This window comes from Trichoderma ghanense (assembly GCF_004382785.1).
Source record: "Trichoderma ghanense strain CCMA-1212 chromosome Unknown scaffold_10, whole genome shotgun sequence".
Lineage (NCBI taxonomy): Eukaryota > Fungi > Ascomycota > Sordariomycetes > Hypocreales > Hypocreaceae > Trichoderma > Trichoderma ghanense.
In genome coordinates, this window is record NW_027395673.1 from 561,427 (window position 1) to 577,175 (window position 15,749).

Consider the following 15,749-nt stretch of genomic DNA (forward strand, 5'->3'; position numbering starts at 1 on the left):
ATGCCTCGCCGGAGTGAATTGGGCAACTATCACAAGCGTCACAAGCGGAAGAACGGGACAAGAAGGAGCACGGGAATAGAAGCGGAATAGAATATGAGGAAAAGGGGTCCTGTGGGGGACGATGGTTACAGCAACGACAAGAAGAAGAAAAAGAGACGACCAAGCCCGGGATGGAGACCAAAAGGTGACGTGACGTGCATGCCAGCGGGTAATAAGTCCACTATGAGGTACTACTGGGAGCTTGGGTAGCTGAAACTGGGCATGAAGGAGCGTGGGAGAGCGGGAGAGACGGCGGGCCAGGACGGATTGAGGATGGGGAGGTTTGAAACGAGACACTTTGACAAGCTTGGCAGATGCAAGTGCCTGATTACCGTCGTAGAAGAGCCGAAAAGGCGGCGAGAAGAGAAGGGAGGAGAGGAAAAAAGGGAGAGCAGGATGGAGTATGGAGTATGCATATGTCGTTTGTAAGTGGTTGAGCGTGTCGGGTATAAGTAGGTCGCGGTACATCTATATATCTCGGGGGGTCCGGGGTGACACCAGAGCTTGTTTTATTTTTCCTGTTTTCCCTGGAAAATGCTGTGTTGTTGACATTCGATTCGCTTCTCCTCTGCTTGTACGGCTGTTGGCTGGCTATTGGCTGCCCGCATCGAGGGGGGAGAGAGACGGCACGCGAGCGTGGGATTGGCGAGAAGCGGTTCATTTTTGGAGGTTTGTGCAGTGACAGCGACGTCCGATCTGCCGGTTGTTTTGGTGCCTAACCTGGGGAAAGAGAGGAGAATAAAAAGGGCGGAGGGACGCACGGGTGCAGGCTCGGGACGAGGACGTTCTTTTGTTGAAAGGACAACATCACGAGGTTCGAGTCGAGTCGAGTCGATACGAAGATTACCTGCGATTGCGACAAGTTGGTTTGGGATTTTGAACGATTTGATATACGAGATGCGGTCGTCGAGGTCGTCGTCGACGGCGTCTTCGCCTACGAGCAACTGGAGGTGAGCACTGGTTTCTATTCATTAATACTCTATCTGCTACACTGCGCCATCTCGAATTGCTTGCATCTACGACGGTGGCATACTCCCCCTTCGTCGAGTCTGGTGTTGTCACCTACCGGTTCAAGCGGTCCGGCACCCGGTTCGCGATCGAAAGCACCAAGAAAAGGCACCAAAAGAACCTTGAAGTCATCTGCTCACTTGGACCGAACGGTTTCTCTCTTCGTGCTGCTGCTAGGCTCAGCTAGAAGGGCGCCGCAATTGGGAGTGACGCAAGCGCTTCCCCCCCGGCAATCCAAGGCACAGCCCACCTTTGGCTCTTGGAGTTGATGCTTGTCACTTTTGTTTGGTGCCGGTGCCGGTGCCTCCGGGCTGCCTCCAGTGAGATTCACCTTTGTCTTTTCTGCAATCTGCAATCTTGGTCAAGTGCCTTGATTTGGGAGGTTCTAGACTCTTTACCTTGTGCGCCTTTGTCGGGGCTTTGAGTTCCTCCTTTGGATGCAACGCTGCCTCCGGACTGTGGCCTGTTTCATCCGTAAGGTATTGCTTGCTTCTAGCTTGTTCACGCCAACTTGGAAGTACCGTCAATCCTGTTTTCAGCTTGGCTTGTACTTTGCACACAACGCATCATGTTATATGCCTCCCACCCACCTCGGTAGACTGCAGTGCTTTGCTACCTACTATATCCCCCCAAGCAGACGGACGAGTGACACACACACATCATCGTTGCCATCACAAACCACCCTCTTCCACCCAGTTCTTCTTCTCCTTCTTCTTCTCATTCTGTCATCGCCATTTCTGAGCTTCTCCTCAGCCTCGCTTCAGCTGCCGGCCACCAACGTGAAAGAGCTGAACAGACCCCAAGGCCCCGCATTTATTTTTTTTCCCATCTAATCTGCTCTCACCTCACTTTTTTTTTTCACTTTTGCCCTTTGACTTTTCTACTTAAAAGGCTTCGTCTCTCCCCCCTGTCGCGCGGTTCCTTTCCTTCTCCTCCTCCAAAGTCTCAAACGTTGCCGATTCTGACCATTTCTCGTCCTTCTCCTGGTTGTCGCGTCACAGCAGCCACTTCACCGGCTTCTCCTTCATTTACCGCAGCCGCGCCTCGAGCTCCGGCAGCAGCACCAGCTCGTCCGAGTCAATCCGTCCTTGGGGCAGCGCCAGCACCGGCTCCAGCTCCAGCACCAGCTCCTCCAGCCGAGCGTCGACGCCGCGCGACGATTCGCATCACGGCAAGCGAAGGAGGCGCAAGCACCACAGGATGCCGTTCCGCCAGCGCATGGCCCGCCACTTTGGCGACTCTGTATGCCGTTTCCCGCGATTGACTTACACCCTCCTCCTCCGTCCATTTACACGCTTCTGCCACACGCTGCTCCGCGAGTCCTGCATGCTAACGTCATTGGATCGGCAGCTGGCCCCCGAAAAGGCGTACCTCAGCTACTACGACGTCCTGCTGACCGTCGAGGACATCAAGTCGCTCAAGAACGACTGGCTGACGGACAACAACATCGCCTTCTGGGAGGAGTATCTCGAGCGCGAGACGCTGCCGCGCTACCCCCAGGCCCGCATCATCCTGCTGCGCCCGAGCATGACCTTTCTGTTGATGAAGGAACCCGACATGGCTCATGTTCGCTCCGCGCTGCCCGACTTCAGCAAGGTCACCCACGTCTTCCTGCCCATCAACGACAACCGCAACGTCGCCATGGCCGAGGGCGGCAGCCACTGGTCGCTGCTGCTCGTCTCCGTCCTCGACGGCATCGCCTTTCACTACGACTCGCTCGGCGGCGCCAATTACGGTGAGGCCAATCTGGCCACTAGGAAGCTCAGCGAAATTGTCAAGCGCCCGATCCGATTCGTCAACCTCGACGACTCCCCCCAGCAGGAGAACGGCAGCGACTGCGGCGTCTTTGTCTGCCTGTTGATGCGCCACCTGCTTGTCAAGCGGCTGCTGGTCGCCAATGCTAGGGAGAAGGTGTCCATGAGCATGGCCGGAAAGATGGTCGATAGCAACGGTGGCCGGAAGGAGATGCTCCGCATCATTGAGAACTTGCGCAAGGAGGGAGAGCGTCGCCGATCGTGAGTGTCTACCGTTCGCCCCGTCTCCGTCTCCGTCTGATTTGCGACGACTAACCGCGGCGTCAAGGAGAAGTGCGAGCCCCTTTGCCTCTACCAAGACTCCCCCGCGAATTGAATAGAAAGCTGCTCGCTACGGCTCTTGGGAAGATTTCCAGAAACTCATGCACGAGCCTGGCCAGCGAGGCGACGGATCCACTGAGCAGCTGCTCACGCCCGCGTCCACCCCCCCTGATTCCAAGAAGCCGGCTGTCGTTGCCGACGATGCAAAGACGGTCCAGCCCAAGGCGGGCGCTGCGAAGGCGGCTGATTCCAAGACACGCGCATCAAAGGCTGTTGCTTCCATCAAGGCTGTCGCCTCCGGGGCTGTCGCCTCGGCAAAGACTGCCACCTCCAAGTCTGTTGTCTCGAGGACTGCTTCAAAGCCAATCGCTTCCACGCCAGATGCCTTCAAGACTGTGACCTCCAAGGTTAGCACCTCAAAGACGGTTGCCTCAAAGACCGCCGTGTCAAAGACAGTCGTGCAGCCCGAACGACGTGCATCAACCAAGGCTCCCGGCAAGGGACAGATCCAGACTCCAGCAACTGCGAAGCGCCCGGCCAAGGCCACCCCATCAAAGAGCAGCTCGCCCAAGGTCACCAAGACCACAAAGGCCACCACTTCAAAGGCCGTCTCTACCAATGGCAAGCCCTCACATAGCGCGCGGAGCACCCCGACTCCTGCCGTGCGCATGGTCCGGATCGTCCCGCCGCCTCGCGATCCCAACAAGCCGACGATGCTCGAGATCAAGTTTGCCTCTAACAAGGGGCTCCCGAAGAAGACGACTACATCGCAGAAGAAGCCCGCCGCCGCGCCCATCAAGGACCGTGGTCTCCGAGCAGCCCTGGAATAGGTTTTCGGCTGGTGCCTACGCAAGGCCGTGCCACCGAGCGAGAGCTCACCAAATCATTCAGTCTAGTTGTGCCTCTGCTTCTTTTTCTTTTCTTGTTTCACTTCTTTTCCATTTCGACTTCTGGCCTGAGACTTTGATTCACTATTCTTGCATGTTTGGCGTTGGATAGGTATGGTAATTGCGGAGGCGGAGAGCATACCACGGACATGAGGATTGCGATGAGCTTGATGATTGTCCGGCAGAGGTGATGGATGAGGATCCCAGATACCGATTTCTCGGCCTCTTTCTTTGCCTTTTGTGTACTATCAACTTTCTCTTTTTGCTTTTCACGACAGAGATATGAGCATGGCGGCTACACAGCAAGGGGTCATGGCGCTACAGGACATGGCCATTGACGCGATTGTCATGGCAGACGCGGATTCTCCTGTCCTTTGTTCATTTTCACTCCCGAGAGAGCGGGCATTGCTTTCGGCATAGCATTCTGAGCATCGATTCGAGTACTGACCAATAAACTGATGATTTGATATGACCTTGTGCGCCAAAACTCCTAGCCTACCATTTCTATGGTATATACATGTGTCCTGTTCAGTAATGACCCATTATGAACCCATGGGTATTCTGCTTTGCCTCTTTAGTGTGGCCCTTTGGTGCCATTGTAATCGTCCATCCCCCTTTTGAAGCCCAACGGATCCCTCATACCCTTCAACGAGGAAATAGCAGATCACTGCTTGTTGACGAACGCCGGGTTCTGCTCCATCGTCGCAGAAATGTACCCCCTCAACGCAGCCCATCGATTCGACACTGCCGGCGCCGGCTGCTTCGTCTCCGTTGTGTTTTTCGTCTCGGCCGCCGGGTTGTTGTTCATCGTAGTAGTAGTAGTAGCAGCAGTAGCCGTACCCTGCGATGCCTGCGCCACAGCAGTAGGCAACGTCGACAACTGCGCCATACTAACCCCAAACCTTGCCATCTCCCCCCTCAACAACCTCTCCTTTCTCTTGAGCGCGCCCCTTTTACTCCTCAAGCTCTGGTGCTTGATTTTGCCGTCCAAAACTTCGGCTGCGCCTTCGCCGTCTGCGAGTTCGGGGAGGGCATCGGCCAGACTGTCGAGGGAGTTGAGTGTCGCCGAGGACTTGTTTTTGGAGGAGGAGCGCCGCCGGGTCTTTGATTTGGTGACGCGGCTGGAGGAGGAGGAGGAGGATGCGACGCGGGAGATGAAGGCGGAGTGCTTGATGGTGCGCTTGTCGCGCTTGGAGGAGAGGAAGGAGTCTGTTGTGGAGGCGTTGGGGCGGAAGGTTTTGGGGGGAGCGAGGGGGTGGATTGAGTTTGTGATGCGGGCGTGGCGGAGGGCGGTGGCGGATGGTTTTTGGGGGGCCTTTTGGATTTGACGTTAGCTGCGTGTTATGTTCTTTAAGATTTGGGGGGGAAAGGGGGAAGGGGGAGAGGGTTTGTACCATTTTGTTGGATGTGGTGAGGGCGGTGGTTGGAGGTTGGAGGTTGGTGTTTTGGTGTTTTTGGTGGTTGTCACATGTGAGGATGGAGTTGGTATGGGAAAAGAAAGTTGGTGATGGATGACTTTTTTTGGTGGGGAATGCTCGGTGAAGGGGGGGTGGTTGACCGAGGTGTGGGTGGGGTTGGAAGGATTTGGTGCCGCAAGGTGTTTGAGCTTGCTTGTAAGCCGGCTTGGGATACACTCGTTTTTACTTTCTTACATGATTTACATGAGATAAGAGAGTGCGTTTTCAATGATGGATTACATTGAGAATTTAAGGAGAGAGATTGCGCAGCGGGAGGCAGAGCTGCAGGATCTACGTGCACGACTTGTCAAAGCTGAAGCAGAAAAGTCGACGGCTGAGAGTGACAAGGATAGGAGTTTGAATGGCGAGGCGTGGAAGTGGCCTCTGGAGGAGCACGAGTATGAGAGGTACAGCAGACAGATGATTGTGCCCAATTTCGGGCTCAAAGGTAACCTACTCTATTCCTCTTTGCCATTGTCCATACACATATACATGAGCATATGAAGAAGGAATGCTGATGGAGGGAAATCACAGGGCAGCTCAACATCAAAAACGCAAAGGTTCTCCTCGTCGGCGCAGGCGGGCTGGGATGCCCTGCCGCGGCCTATCTCGCCGGCGCGGGCGTCGGGACGCTGGGGCTCGTGGACGGCGATGCGGTCGAGGTGTCGAATCTGCATCGGCAGGTTGCGCATTCGACGGCGAGGGTGGGGATGATGAAGGTTGATTCTGCGGTGGCCTATCTCAAGGGGTGAGTTTTTGAGCAACCTCTTCTGAGAGGACACACAAATGGTCTTTGCGTACCCAGGGATAATAGGGGGGCAGATGTTGACTTTGGCTTGATAGGTTGAATCCCACCATCACGTATCACGCCCACGCTACGCATCTCACGCCGCAAAACGCAGAGGAAATCGTCTCCCAGTACGACGTCGTCCTGGACTGCACCGACCATCCCACCTCGCGCTACCTCATCTCCGACATCTGCGTCCTCCTCTCCAAGCCGCTCATCTCGGCCTCGGCATTCCAAACCTCAGGCCAGCTCATCGTGCTCAACAATCCGCCTGGAAGAGGCCCCTGCTACCGCTGCGTCTTCCCGAAGCCGCCCCCTCCAGAGAGCGTGGTAGGATGCGGCGAGGGCGGGATCGTAGGGCCTGTGGTGGGCGTCATGGGGGTTTTGCAGGCGCTGGAGGCGATTAAGCTTCTTGTGCGGGGGGACCATCATCATCGCTTGAAGAGTGTTGATGGGACGGAGGAGGAGGAAGATGGTCAGAAGCAGGTTGGGATGCTGCTGTTTAGTGGGATGGGGGACGTGCCGTTTCGGACGGTCAGGATGAGGGGGAAGAGGAAGGGGTGTTTTGCGTGTGCGGGGGATGATTCCGCTTTGACGCTCGCGGAGCTGAAGAATTCGATGGATTATGTCCAGTTTTGCGGCGTCAATGAGCCGGTTAAGCTGCTTCGGCCGGAGGAACGCATCTCAGTGGCTGAATATGAGAGGATATCGCGGGAGAAGCGAGCGCATGTGCTGCTTGACGTGCGAGAAAAGGAGCATTTTGAGCTCTGCAGCATTCCCGGGTCGGTGAATGTTCCGATTAGTCGGTTTACGGCTCGTCGAGAGGGGATGGGGCTGGATGGGTTGATACCGGGGGGTGAGCTGCTGCCTCCTGATGCGCCGATTTACGTTGTTTGTCGGGTGGGCAACGATTCGCAGATTGCGGCGAAAAAGTTGAAGGATTGGGGGGTTGATCGGGATGGGGAGCGGTTTGTCGGGGATGTTTTGGGGGGGTTGAGGGCGTGGAAGGATGGGGTTGATCCGAGTTTGCCTTTTATATAGCATCATGACATCGGAGACAGTAAATAGAATTCATGGATGAATGAAAGAGTTGCAATGCGAACAAGAGTTTTCTCATTATAAGTGATACAGTACATACTACACGCCCGCAATTCCAAGACACTCTGTCTGAGGAAATGGGGTACCATTTTTGTTTTTTTATTTTCCCGCCTTCATCGTCCACCTAAGCAGCGTCAACGCAGCATGCTTGCAAAGAAAGAAGGAAAGGGGAGGCAGAGCGAGGTTTTCTTCTTGCAAGATACAATTGCTAGCCCACGCGTATCTTCCGTAGCTTCTGTGCCCATCTCGGCTTCAGACAAAGGACGCAGACTTCTTCTTGTTGAACGCCCGCTGGTCCTTGAGCCACCTCCGGTATCCGGCCACGCTCTGGATCTTTTCGCCATAGAAATCGGGCACTGCAAACAAGCCTTGTTAGCACAACCATCTGTCATATACACATCGAGGGAGTGAGTGGGCGGGCTGCATACCTGGGTTGCCCGCGCTCGAGTTTGTAGGGTCCGCGCGGTGCCTCTTGATGCGCGCAAAGAACTCGGCCTCCTTCTGCAGCATCTGCGACTTGAAGCGGTGGTTGACGAGGTAAAAGACCTGGTTGCCGATGGTGGGGCCGATGAGCCAGCCCAGCCCCGCGCAGGCCATGGTCATGATGCCGAGGGTGAAGAAGGGGTCGAGCGGGATCTGGGCGATGAGCGGCTCGGCGAAGCCCTCGGCCAGGACGACGGTGCCGGCGGCGCCGCCCGCGAGGCCGGTGATGACGGAGAAGAGGAGCTGGATGCGCCGGCGGCGGAGGCGCAGCTTGAAGAAGGAGTTCCAGTCGAGCTTTGCCGGGGCGGCGGGATCGCTGCTGTTGCTGGAGCTGGTGCTGCTGCTGGAGTAGGGGCGGGCGCGGAGGGAGGATGAGGAGGAGGAGATGGTGGGGGAAGACGAGGAGGCTCGGGTTGCGACGAGGCTGGCGATGGACGGCCGGGGGCTCGAGGCGGAGAGGGCGCCGCTTGGTCTAGAGCTCGACGACAGGCTGTGGTTTGCCCGCGCAAAGGATCGGGAGAGCGCGAGGGCGGGAGAGACGTTGGAGGGCGGGTACGAGGCTCGGGGACAGCATCGCGCGAGGGTTGGCGATGCGGGGATGCGCAGGCACAGCGTTTTGAGCGACATGTTGGAGGTGGAAAGGCGTCGCCAATTCGGGGGCAATTAATCCGACTGCTTGAGATGATGGCTGTCAAGAGACGAGAGGCAGGCGCTTGCGAGGACAATTGCTGGGAGCCTGTCTGGTGGTTGTTGGTGATGTTGTCGCGGAGGGCGTTTTTGAAGTTTTTTTGCAGGGCTGAGAGATGCCGGACGGGTTGCAGATGCTTGGGGGTGCTTTAGCAGAGCTGCGGCAACGGCAAGGCAAGGCAAGGCAAGGCAAGGCAAGGCAAGGCAAGGCAAGGCAAGGGTTCCCCACCTGATGCGCCGAGCTGCAGCGGGCGAGTGGAAGAGGGAAGAAGGGAGAGGCTTCGGCTTTGGTTGATTGAATGGATGGATGATTACGCTGGTGTAGAGATGCGATGATACCAGGATACTCAAATTGGGAATCTATTCCACTCCATTCATTGACATGGACACAATCTCTCTCTTGATCTTAAGTGCTACACATCTGAAGCCACAGAAGCATCAGCCTCGAGCATGTACAGCATCACCCCCGAATCAACCGCTTAGTCATCCGCCCGTCCATCTCTCTGCGCGTCTGATAACAACTTCGAGCTTCCCAAACAATCGCCTCTCCTCCAGCCCACGCGACAACGGCCCCCATTCACGCCATTGCGGCCCCTCGCGCAAACCATGAACACACCAGTTGCCTGCTCGCTAGCCCGACTCCCCCGCTGCATCCTGCCATGATGCTCTTCGACCCCGAGTTCTGGGACCGCCGCCTGGCCGGCCGAGGCATGGTCCCCTTGTCTCGACCGGGCGATCCCAAGCGCAAACCAGCTCTCTCGACCTCCTCGACAAGATCGCGCATTGTCATCCCCCTCACGTCGAAGCCTGCCGATTACGTCCCCGGCAGCGGCCCGCCTCTGCAGCCCATCTCTCTCCTTCCTCCCGGCGACTCGACGGCGTACATCATCGAGCGCGTCCTGCTTCCGTCGCCGGGCCTTGCGCCCAACGGCCGTCCTCTGCCCAAGCGAATGGCCTACCTGATCGGATGGCGCGACCTCCCGGCTGCGAGCAAGGTCGTCCCGGCCATGCAGGTGCTAGACTACGTCTCTCCCCGGACCCTGGAGGATTTCGAAGCACGGCTGGAGCAGGAACTGGACGATGAAAAGAGCAGACTGGAGGCCGAGCTCAAGTCGGACCTGGTGGCGCCGCAAGCAAAGAAGAAGAGGAGGAGGGGACGGCCGCCGGCACACAGCCAGATAGAGACTGCTGTCGTTGCCGAGCCAGAGACAGTCGCCCAGGCAAAGTCACGGCATAAGAAGGGAGTCATGAGCCTCACGACGCCCAAGAAGCCCCGGCTGGAGGAGTTTGAGTGGCTGTCAGACGAGCAGGGAAGCCCGTCACGGCAGATTGCGCAGGAGCAGTTCCAGAGCGAGCATGGCTTCTTGCCTACCGAGGACGACATGTCGGGAGGCTCAGAGAGTCCGCCGCCGAACGGGCCATCCGCTTCCATGCCAAATGGTGCGCAAGCAGACTCTATACGAGCGAAATTCGGGCAGCCGTCCGCAGCACCCATACAACCGTCCTCCTTTACCAGATCTGAATCATCAGCAGAGTCAAGTAGCGGGAGCCAGACGCCAGCCAACAGCTCACCGATGCCGACTTCATCCGTCCAACGGGACGGCCAGGGCCAGCAGCCGCTGTCATTCCCATCCGCGACTCGGAGTGAGACGCTATACCCCGAGAATGTGCCAGCCAGCGAAGCGGGCACTACGGAGGAAAGTACCCAGGCAACGGCTAAGCCAAAGAACTCAAAAAAGCGGCCCAGGCCTGAAGAGGACAGCCCGCCGGCGCAGGCCGAAGGAGAAACAGACTGGGTCGTGGAGAGGATAGAGGATGTCGAATACTACGAGGTGGAAGGCCGTGGCGTGGTGCGGTACTTCAAGGTCAGTTGGGAGGGGGACTGGCCGCCCGACCAAAAGAAGACGTGGGAGCCCGAGGAGAACATCCCGCCGAACCTGGTGAGGAACTTCTTCAAGACGTCTAGGAATAAGCGGAAAAGCATGGCCAAGTCGGGCCCGGGCAAGCAGAGCAGGGACGTTAAACACACACAACCCAAGAACGGCGTTTCCAAACAACAGAGCTCTCACAAGCAGGGCCCCGTCATGAAACAGTCGAGACTGTCCTGGCCCGGCGTCCGCAGGAAATACAGCAGCGTTAGTGAGGCGTTTGCGGGGGATCAGGACAATCTCGAGATGGTGGACGAGGCCTACGACGGCGAGGAGAACGGGCTCAACGGCAACGGGCAGGACGAGTTCTTCGTCGTCACGGAAGGGGGCGAGGGCGAGGTGCCGAGCCAGAGCCAGAGCCTTTGGCCGAGTGCCGGTGCTTTCTCGACTGCATTTGGCGTATATCAGGGGTTTCCTTGACGATTGATCGGTTGGCGAATCATATGCCGTCGACTTGGAGTTAGCGAGAATTAGCGATTTTCTTTACATACTGGGATATCCTCTTTTTGAAAGGGGGGTGGCGTGGCGGTGCGATGGCATTATCTGGACAAACTCGAATTGAGCCTTGTTTTTCCTAGCCTCTATTTCTTTCAGAGGGAGTGGGAGTGAGTTGGGCATTTTGGCGCAGGGATTCTAATTTGCGTTTGGAGTTCTTGCAGTGTTGGTGTATGCTTGGGTTTAGGGACGGAAGCTCGTAGCCTCCTCGTCTTTTTATTTTTCCCATTTACTCAATGGTTCATTGGTATTGGTGACGTTGAATCATTTTTCTTTTTTTTGGCGTGGCATGACTTAGCACATGGGAAATGATAAAACTTCAAGCTGGGGCTTCCAGCAGAGTCTATGACCGCCGCCCCTTTTTTTTTACCATTTCGTGATTTTCGTGATACAGACATACCAAATACTTTGGATTATATGCCACTTCTGCTCGATAGATAGGTATGGTATCCCCTATACCACCTTTGCATAATACATATAGTATTCACTTCATGGCGTTGAGAGATAGATGTCATGCATTGATATTGACATTGCCTACGGCTTCCGAGATAGATTGGGGCTTGCACAACGTCAGACACTTGCTTCATGGCCGTTCATACAAGTGGTCCCTGAAGAGCAGAGTATAATTTTTACCTACTGTAGGTCTAGTATGCTAATGTTATCCATGGACCTCGTGGTCGTCCTAACGTCCGATATATGGGTGGCTTCCTAATACCACGTAACATTCTGTGAAACTGGTGAGGCTATGTTATGCAATGACGAGTTGTACTCTCATCCCAACACGGGCATAGATTGTACGACTATAATGGAGCCTCTTGAAAATGAGAAGCGAATCTCCCAAAACATGATGCCCTTAAAATCCCTGCCGATAACACTTTTAGCTTCATTCCATGTCGAGATATCCATAAGCAAATGTGATCCTTTCCCCCAACTCCGTCCCCTCTCACCCTCGCGTCTCACTTTCCGTGACCCTTCTTGATACCCGGTTTCTTCAAGGTATTGAGAAACTCCTTAACGACAGGGGCCGCGGGCGTCTCCTTCATGTCGCGACATCCCATCTTACATCCCTTGGGGCAACTGGGCACCGCCTCCATCCCGAGTCCCTGCTCCGCGGCCACCTCCCGCCGATGCTGGGCCACCATGCCATACTGCTCGTACTTGCGCCGGTTGATCTCGCCCTTGCACTTGTAGTGCTCGTCCCAGTAGTCTGCCCGCTCCGGGTCGTGCAGGGTGTTTGCCAGGAGGAGCTTGTTCCCGTCCTCCTCCGAGGTGCTCCAGCCATGTTTGCGGCGCTTGATTGTGGCGGAGCGGCCCACGATGCGGTATTCGGTATCTTCGTGCTTCTCGAGGTCGTCGAGGTAGCCGTCGGCTTTGGTCTCGTCAACGTCGCGCTGGAGGGCGATGCGAGTCCGGAGAGGGAGCCGTGTTGGACCCGTTGGGGCAGTACGAAGATGGGGCGGAACGTAGTCGTTGTAGGGATGGCAGTTCCATCTGGCATCCAGATCGTCATCTTGGCGATGCTTCACCGGATTCTCCCGCGGTCGAGGGTTGTGTTTGGATTCGTAGTCGTCGGTCGAATCCTCTTGGGAGGCTCGAAACTGGCCGTTTGCATCATCGTATCGGTAAAAGTCGGAAAATCGTCCACTCCAAATGAGTCGATCAGTCTTACTCGCTTCAAAGATGGCCGTAAACTCGACAGTCAGCGAGTCATTGATCGGATCATAGTCAGCGCGGACAACGTTTGACAATCCTACGGTGCTGATGAAGTACCAGATGCACTCCTTGGGGAATCCCTTGAGCATCATGGCACGAGTGCATTTGCCAAACATGCACGCCTTGTTGACTCTGCTGATGTGGTAGGAGGGAGTTGGGATGAGCCATGCCTCTGCACGATACTGGCGGCCGTACTTGGTCTCGTATATGACAGGAGATGAAGCAGCGGCCGTCGTGAAGTCGGCAGCCGATTGGGGGTTGTAAAACTCGAGCATGACAGTCTTGGTCTGGCATTTGAAGATTGTGGCAGTATTGAGCATCTGAATGCTGATGAGGCCTCCTTGGGATCGGATGCCCCTGGAGATTTGGGCCAACGTTATGTCAGGAGGGAGATTCTTGAGTATGACGCGGCGACTGGGCAATCCATCTACCCATAGCTTTGGGTTCAGATATACCGCAATACTTGTGATGGCAGGATGGAAGTTAAGACTCGGGCACTCGCCTCCTCGAGGAGTGTCGACAAAGGGATCGGGGGCTCCAGGCGAAGCGATGTCCCAGGCTGCAGCAGTCTGGCCGACGGCGCAAGTATTACCAATGACTTCCGTAGCAGGAGAGACATCATCAAGCAAAAGATCTGATTCGTTGTCGTTATCTCCAGTCTCTTGCGACTTCGTGGCTCTGACTGGCATTTCCGGTGCGGTCAACTGCAGAGTTGCCTTGCCGGGGGCCTGTTACAGAATACAGTCAGTATATCACTCGTCCCGGGATACAAGTCTCATCTTACATTCAAAGGCTTTGAAAAAGTCAAGGTACCGCTTGCTTCCTCCAGCATCGTAATGTTTGACTTGACGATGTGGCGAACGCCGGTGAGCGACTTGCTTACGGCTCGGATGGCAAGGAGGAGGGAATCGTCCAATCCATCTTTGGGTAAGCCCCCGATGGTCTCCTCAAGTTCATTCTGTTGAGATATTCATGTCAGCCTATGCGTCTCGCTTGTGACGTGAGGAATGGTAACTGTCTACTTACAGCCTCGAACACGATATACTGGAGCTGATGGAGCCCTTGCCATAGCGCATTCTGAATCTCTTGGACTTCCTCGAGGTGTCTGGCTCCCTTCTTTTGGCGTCCGGGAATCTCATTTGGTTCGGTCTCGGTCTGGTTGGCGTTGTTGGAGGTGTTTGCTCCAGCTGCCGAGCCTTCTCTAGGAGCAGCAATCAACGACGGACCAGAAGGAGCATTCAGCAGACCAGGGCCACTAGATGCGGCGGGTTCGTCTTCCAACTGAATCAATACGGCATCTCTTCCCTGATGCTCGTGGCGGACCAGGGCAGAGCCAGTGGTGGGCGAAGCGGCCTTGGACGCGGGAGGCGTCAGGTCGATGAGCCGGTCTGCGGCTCGAGGATCCATCTTGCGCCAAGAGGCAAGCAATGGCATGCGTTTCGAACTCTGGGTGGAAGTGGGATGAATATGAAAGAGGTGGAAGAAGAGCGAGGCTGCAAGATGGAAGAAGAAGTTGAAGCAGAAGGAGGGCAGAGGCCGCGGGCGGTGAGCTGCCCTTTACAGTATTTGAGTTGATTGAGTGCAGTGGTTGCCTTGTTGACACTGGCAGAATCATTTGGCTGGGCAGGTGCCTCATCTTTGCGGCTCTGCGATCCGGGTGTCTCGTGGAAGCAGAGAGTGGCTTGGCAGTGAATCACAGTAGAAGCCATGTTTGGCAGATGCTCTCTGTGCAGAGGAAACACAGAGAAGCAGAGGCTGCGTGAGCAGTAGTTTGTTTGTATGATTCACAAACAGGACTTCGGTTTGATACATGGAGCAATGCTGGCGTAGGACGTGCAAACGTGGAAGCTTGTCGTCTTAGGGTTTCATGAGAGCGATGAATCGTGGATGGATTGGGGTAAGGTGTTGCAAAGTCGGCATGGGTTTGCGCTGCCCTGTGGGTGAGAGAATACAGGCTGCAACTCGCATTCATTGCTCAGGAAGACCTTTGTTTGCACAAGGTAGTGAGCTGTTTGTATGAGCGATTCAGAGTGACTGACTGTTCGAATGGTTAATCGAGTGAAGCTGATGGATTATGTCGATAAGCAGCTGCTCTATGCCGGAAGAGTTATTGAACATCTGAAAAGAGAACACTTGTAGTCATTATCCAAGCTCGTGATGGCACATCTCTATCCGATTACAAACGATCATGGCTCTTGGTATATAAGAAAGCAGCAGCGCCCAAGTAAAATCGCGATGATGGCGGCAGATGGAAGAATTGTAGTCATAGCACAATGTGCTGGTTTGTAAGTGGTTCTCGGCAGTGTCGACGGCTTGCCTTCTAGAACATGGCGTTTCCCCATTCAGAATGTTTCTGCGAGTGGCCCCTCGGCGAGCTAAAGAAGAAAAAAAGCGTCAAGGCTAGGATCAGGAGCACCGGGTATCGATTCTCTTGCGGGCCATGTGGGACTTGGCACGTCATGACCGCTGAAGTAGAAAAAGGGATTGGAGGAAGCGAGGCAAGGGACAGAAAGAAGGGACAGGAGAGAGCGAGAGATCCGGATCGACGGGGCCGACGACGCCCGTTCGGAGAATAAAGGCATCTTAGTCTCTGATCAACAAAGACCTCATCTGCAGTGCTCAACCGCGGTGAGATGCCGATTCTGTCAAGATTCGCTTTTCCCGATTTGCTGCGTGATTGAAGTTGGGTGAGAGAAGCAGGGATTTGCTGGAGCGGGAGTTAGCCCGGAGAGCTCATGCCGAGCGAAAGCCGAGGGCGAGGGGGGTACCTGGCAAGTACCGCGACTTGTCTGGGGGAATGCTGCTGACCCTTGTTACTTCTACGAATGTGAATTTGACGGTGGCACAATATGCGAGTAGGCTTGCTGCTGGCTGTACCTTGCCGTGAGGCGGTGGACTGCGAGGGCGGATGATGCAGGACTCTATTGATTCTGGTCACACCGGTGTGAATGGAAGCCATAGTGACAATGAATCATCGAGCAAAGACTGAGAAGCACAGCAAGCAGCAGCATCTCAACAAAACATCCATTCGGGCGGTTTGAGGGGGGAAAGATGCAAGAGGTGGGTTGCATCCAATGCTTCTTCGACGCACC

The 15,749-nt window shown here is 55.5% G+C and overlaps 7 protein-coding genes across 7 annotated transcripts; 4 read left to right on the forward strand and 3 right to left on the reverse strand.

Moving 5' to 3' along the window:
* Positions 1-936: 936 nt before the first annotated feature.
* Positions 937-3,181, forward strand: CCMA1212_007779 (NEDD8-specific protease 2; the record flags this gene model as incomplete). Its single annotated transcript, XM_073704941.1, has 4 exons — positions 937-989; positions 2,049-2,289; positions 2,398-3,062; positions 3,130-3,181. The coding sequence occupies 4 exons, from the start codon at positions 937-939 to the stop codon at positions 3,179-3,181; spliced, it is 1,011 nt and encodes a 336-aa protein (XP_073556603.1).
* Positions 3,182-3,223: 42 nt separating this feature from the next.
* On the forward strand, positions 3,224-3,952 carry CCMA1212_007780 (uncharacterized protein; the record flags this gene model as incomplete). Its single annotated transcript, XM_073704942.1, has 1 exon — positions 3,224-3,952. The coding sequence occupies one exon, from the start codon at positions 3,224-3,226 to the stop codon at positions 3,950-3,952; it is 729 nt and encodes a 242-aa protein (XP_073556510.1).
* Positions 3,953-4,673: 721 nt separating this feature from the next.
* CCMA1212_007781 (uncharacterized protein) lies at positions 4,674-5,406 on the reverse strand (the record flags this gene model as incomplete). Its single annotated transcript, XM_073704943.1, has 2 exons — positions 4,674-5,324; positions 5,404-5,406. The coding sequence occupies 2 exons, from the start codon at positions 5,404-5,406 to the stop codon at positions 4,674-4,676; spliced, it is 654 nt and encodes a 217-aa protein (XP_073556511.1).
* A 291-nt stretch (positions 5,407-5,697) lies between these two features.
* On the forward strand, positions 5,698-7,294 carry CCMA1212_007782 (Adenylyltransferase and sulfurtransferase uba4; the record flags this gene model as incomplete). The annotated part of the gene is made up of 3 exons (XM_073704944.1): positions 5,698-5,914; positions 6,001-6,214; positions 6,310-7,294. 3 exons carry the CDS (start codon positions 5,698-5,700, stop codon positions 7,292-7,294), a joined length of 1,416 nt encoding a protein of 471 aa, XP_073556508.1.
* A 309-nt stretch (positions 7,295-7,603) lies between these two features.
* CCMA1212_007783 (Presequence translocated-associated motor subunit PAM17) lies at positions 7,604-8,461 on the reverse strand (the record flags this gene model as incomplete). Its single annotated transcript, XM_073704945.1, has 2 exons — positions 7,604-7,719; positions 7,780-8,461. The coding sequence occupies 2 exons, from the start codon at positions 8,459-8,461 to the stop codon at positions 7,604-7,606; spliced, it is 798 nt and encodes a 265-aa protein (XP_073556509.1).
* Positions 8,462-9,180: 719 nt separating this feature from the next.
* On the forward strand, positions 9,181-10,869 carry CCMA1212_007784 (uncharacterized protein; the record flags this gene model as incomplete). Its single annotated transcript, XM_073704946.1, has 1 exon — positions 9,181-10,869. The coding sequence occupies one exon, from the start codon at positions 9,181-9,183 to the stop codon at positions 10,867-10,869; it is 1,689 nt and encodes a 562-aa protein (XP_073556514.1).
* A 1,031-nt stretch (positions 10,870-11,900) lies between these two features.
* Positions 11,901-14,064, reverse strand: CCMA1212_007785 (uncharacterized protein; the record flags this gene model as incomplete). Its single annotated transcript, XM_073704947.1, has 3 exons — positions 11,901-13,385; positions 13,442-13,615; positions 13,684-14,064. The coding sequence occupies 3 exons, from the start codon at positions 14,062-14,064 to the stop codon at positions 11,901-11,903; spliced, it is 2,040 nt and encodes a 679-aa protein (XP_073556515.1).
* Between the last annotated feature and the right edge of the window lie 1,685 nt (positions 14,065-15,749).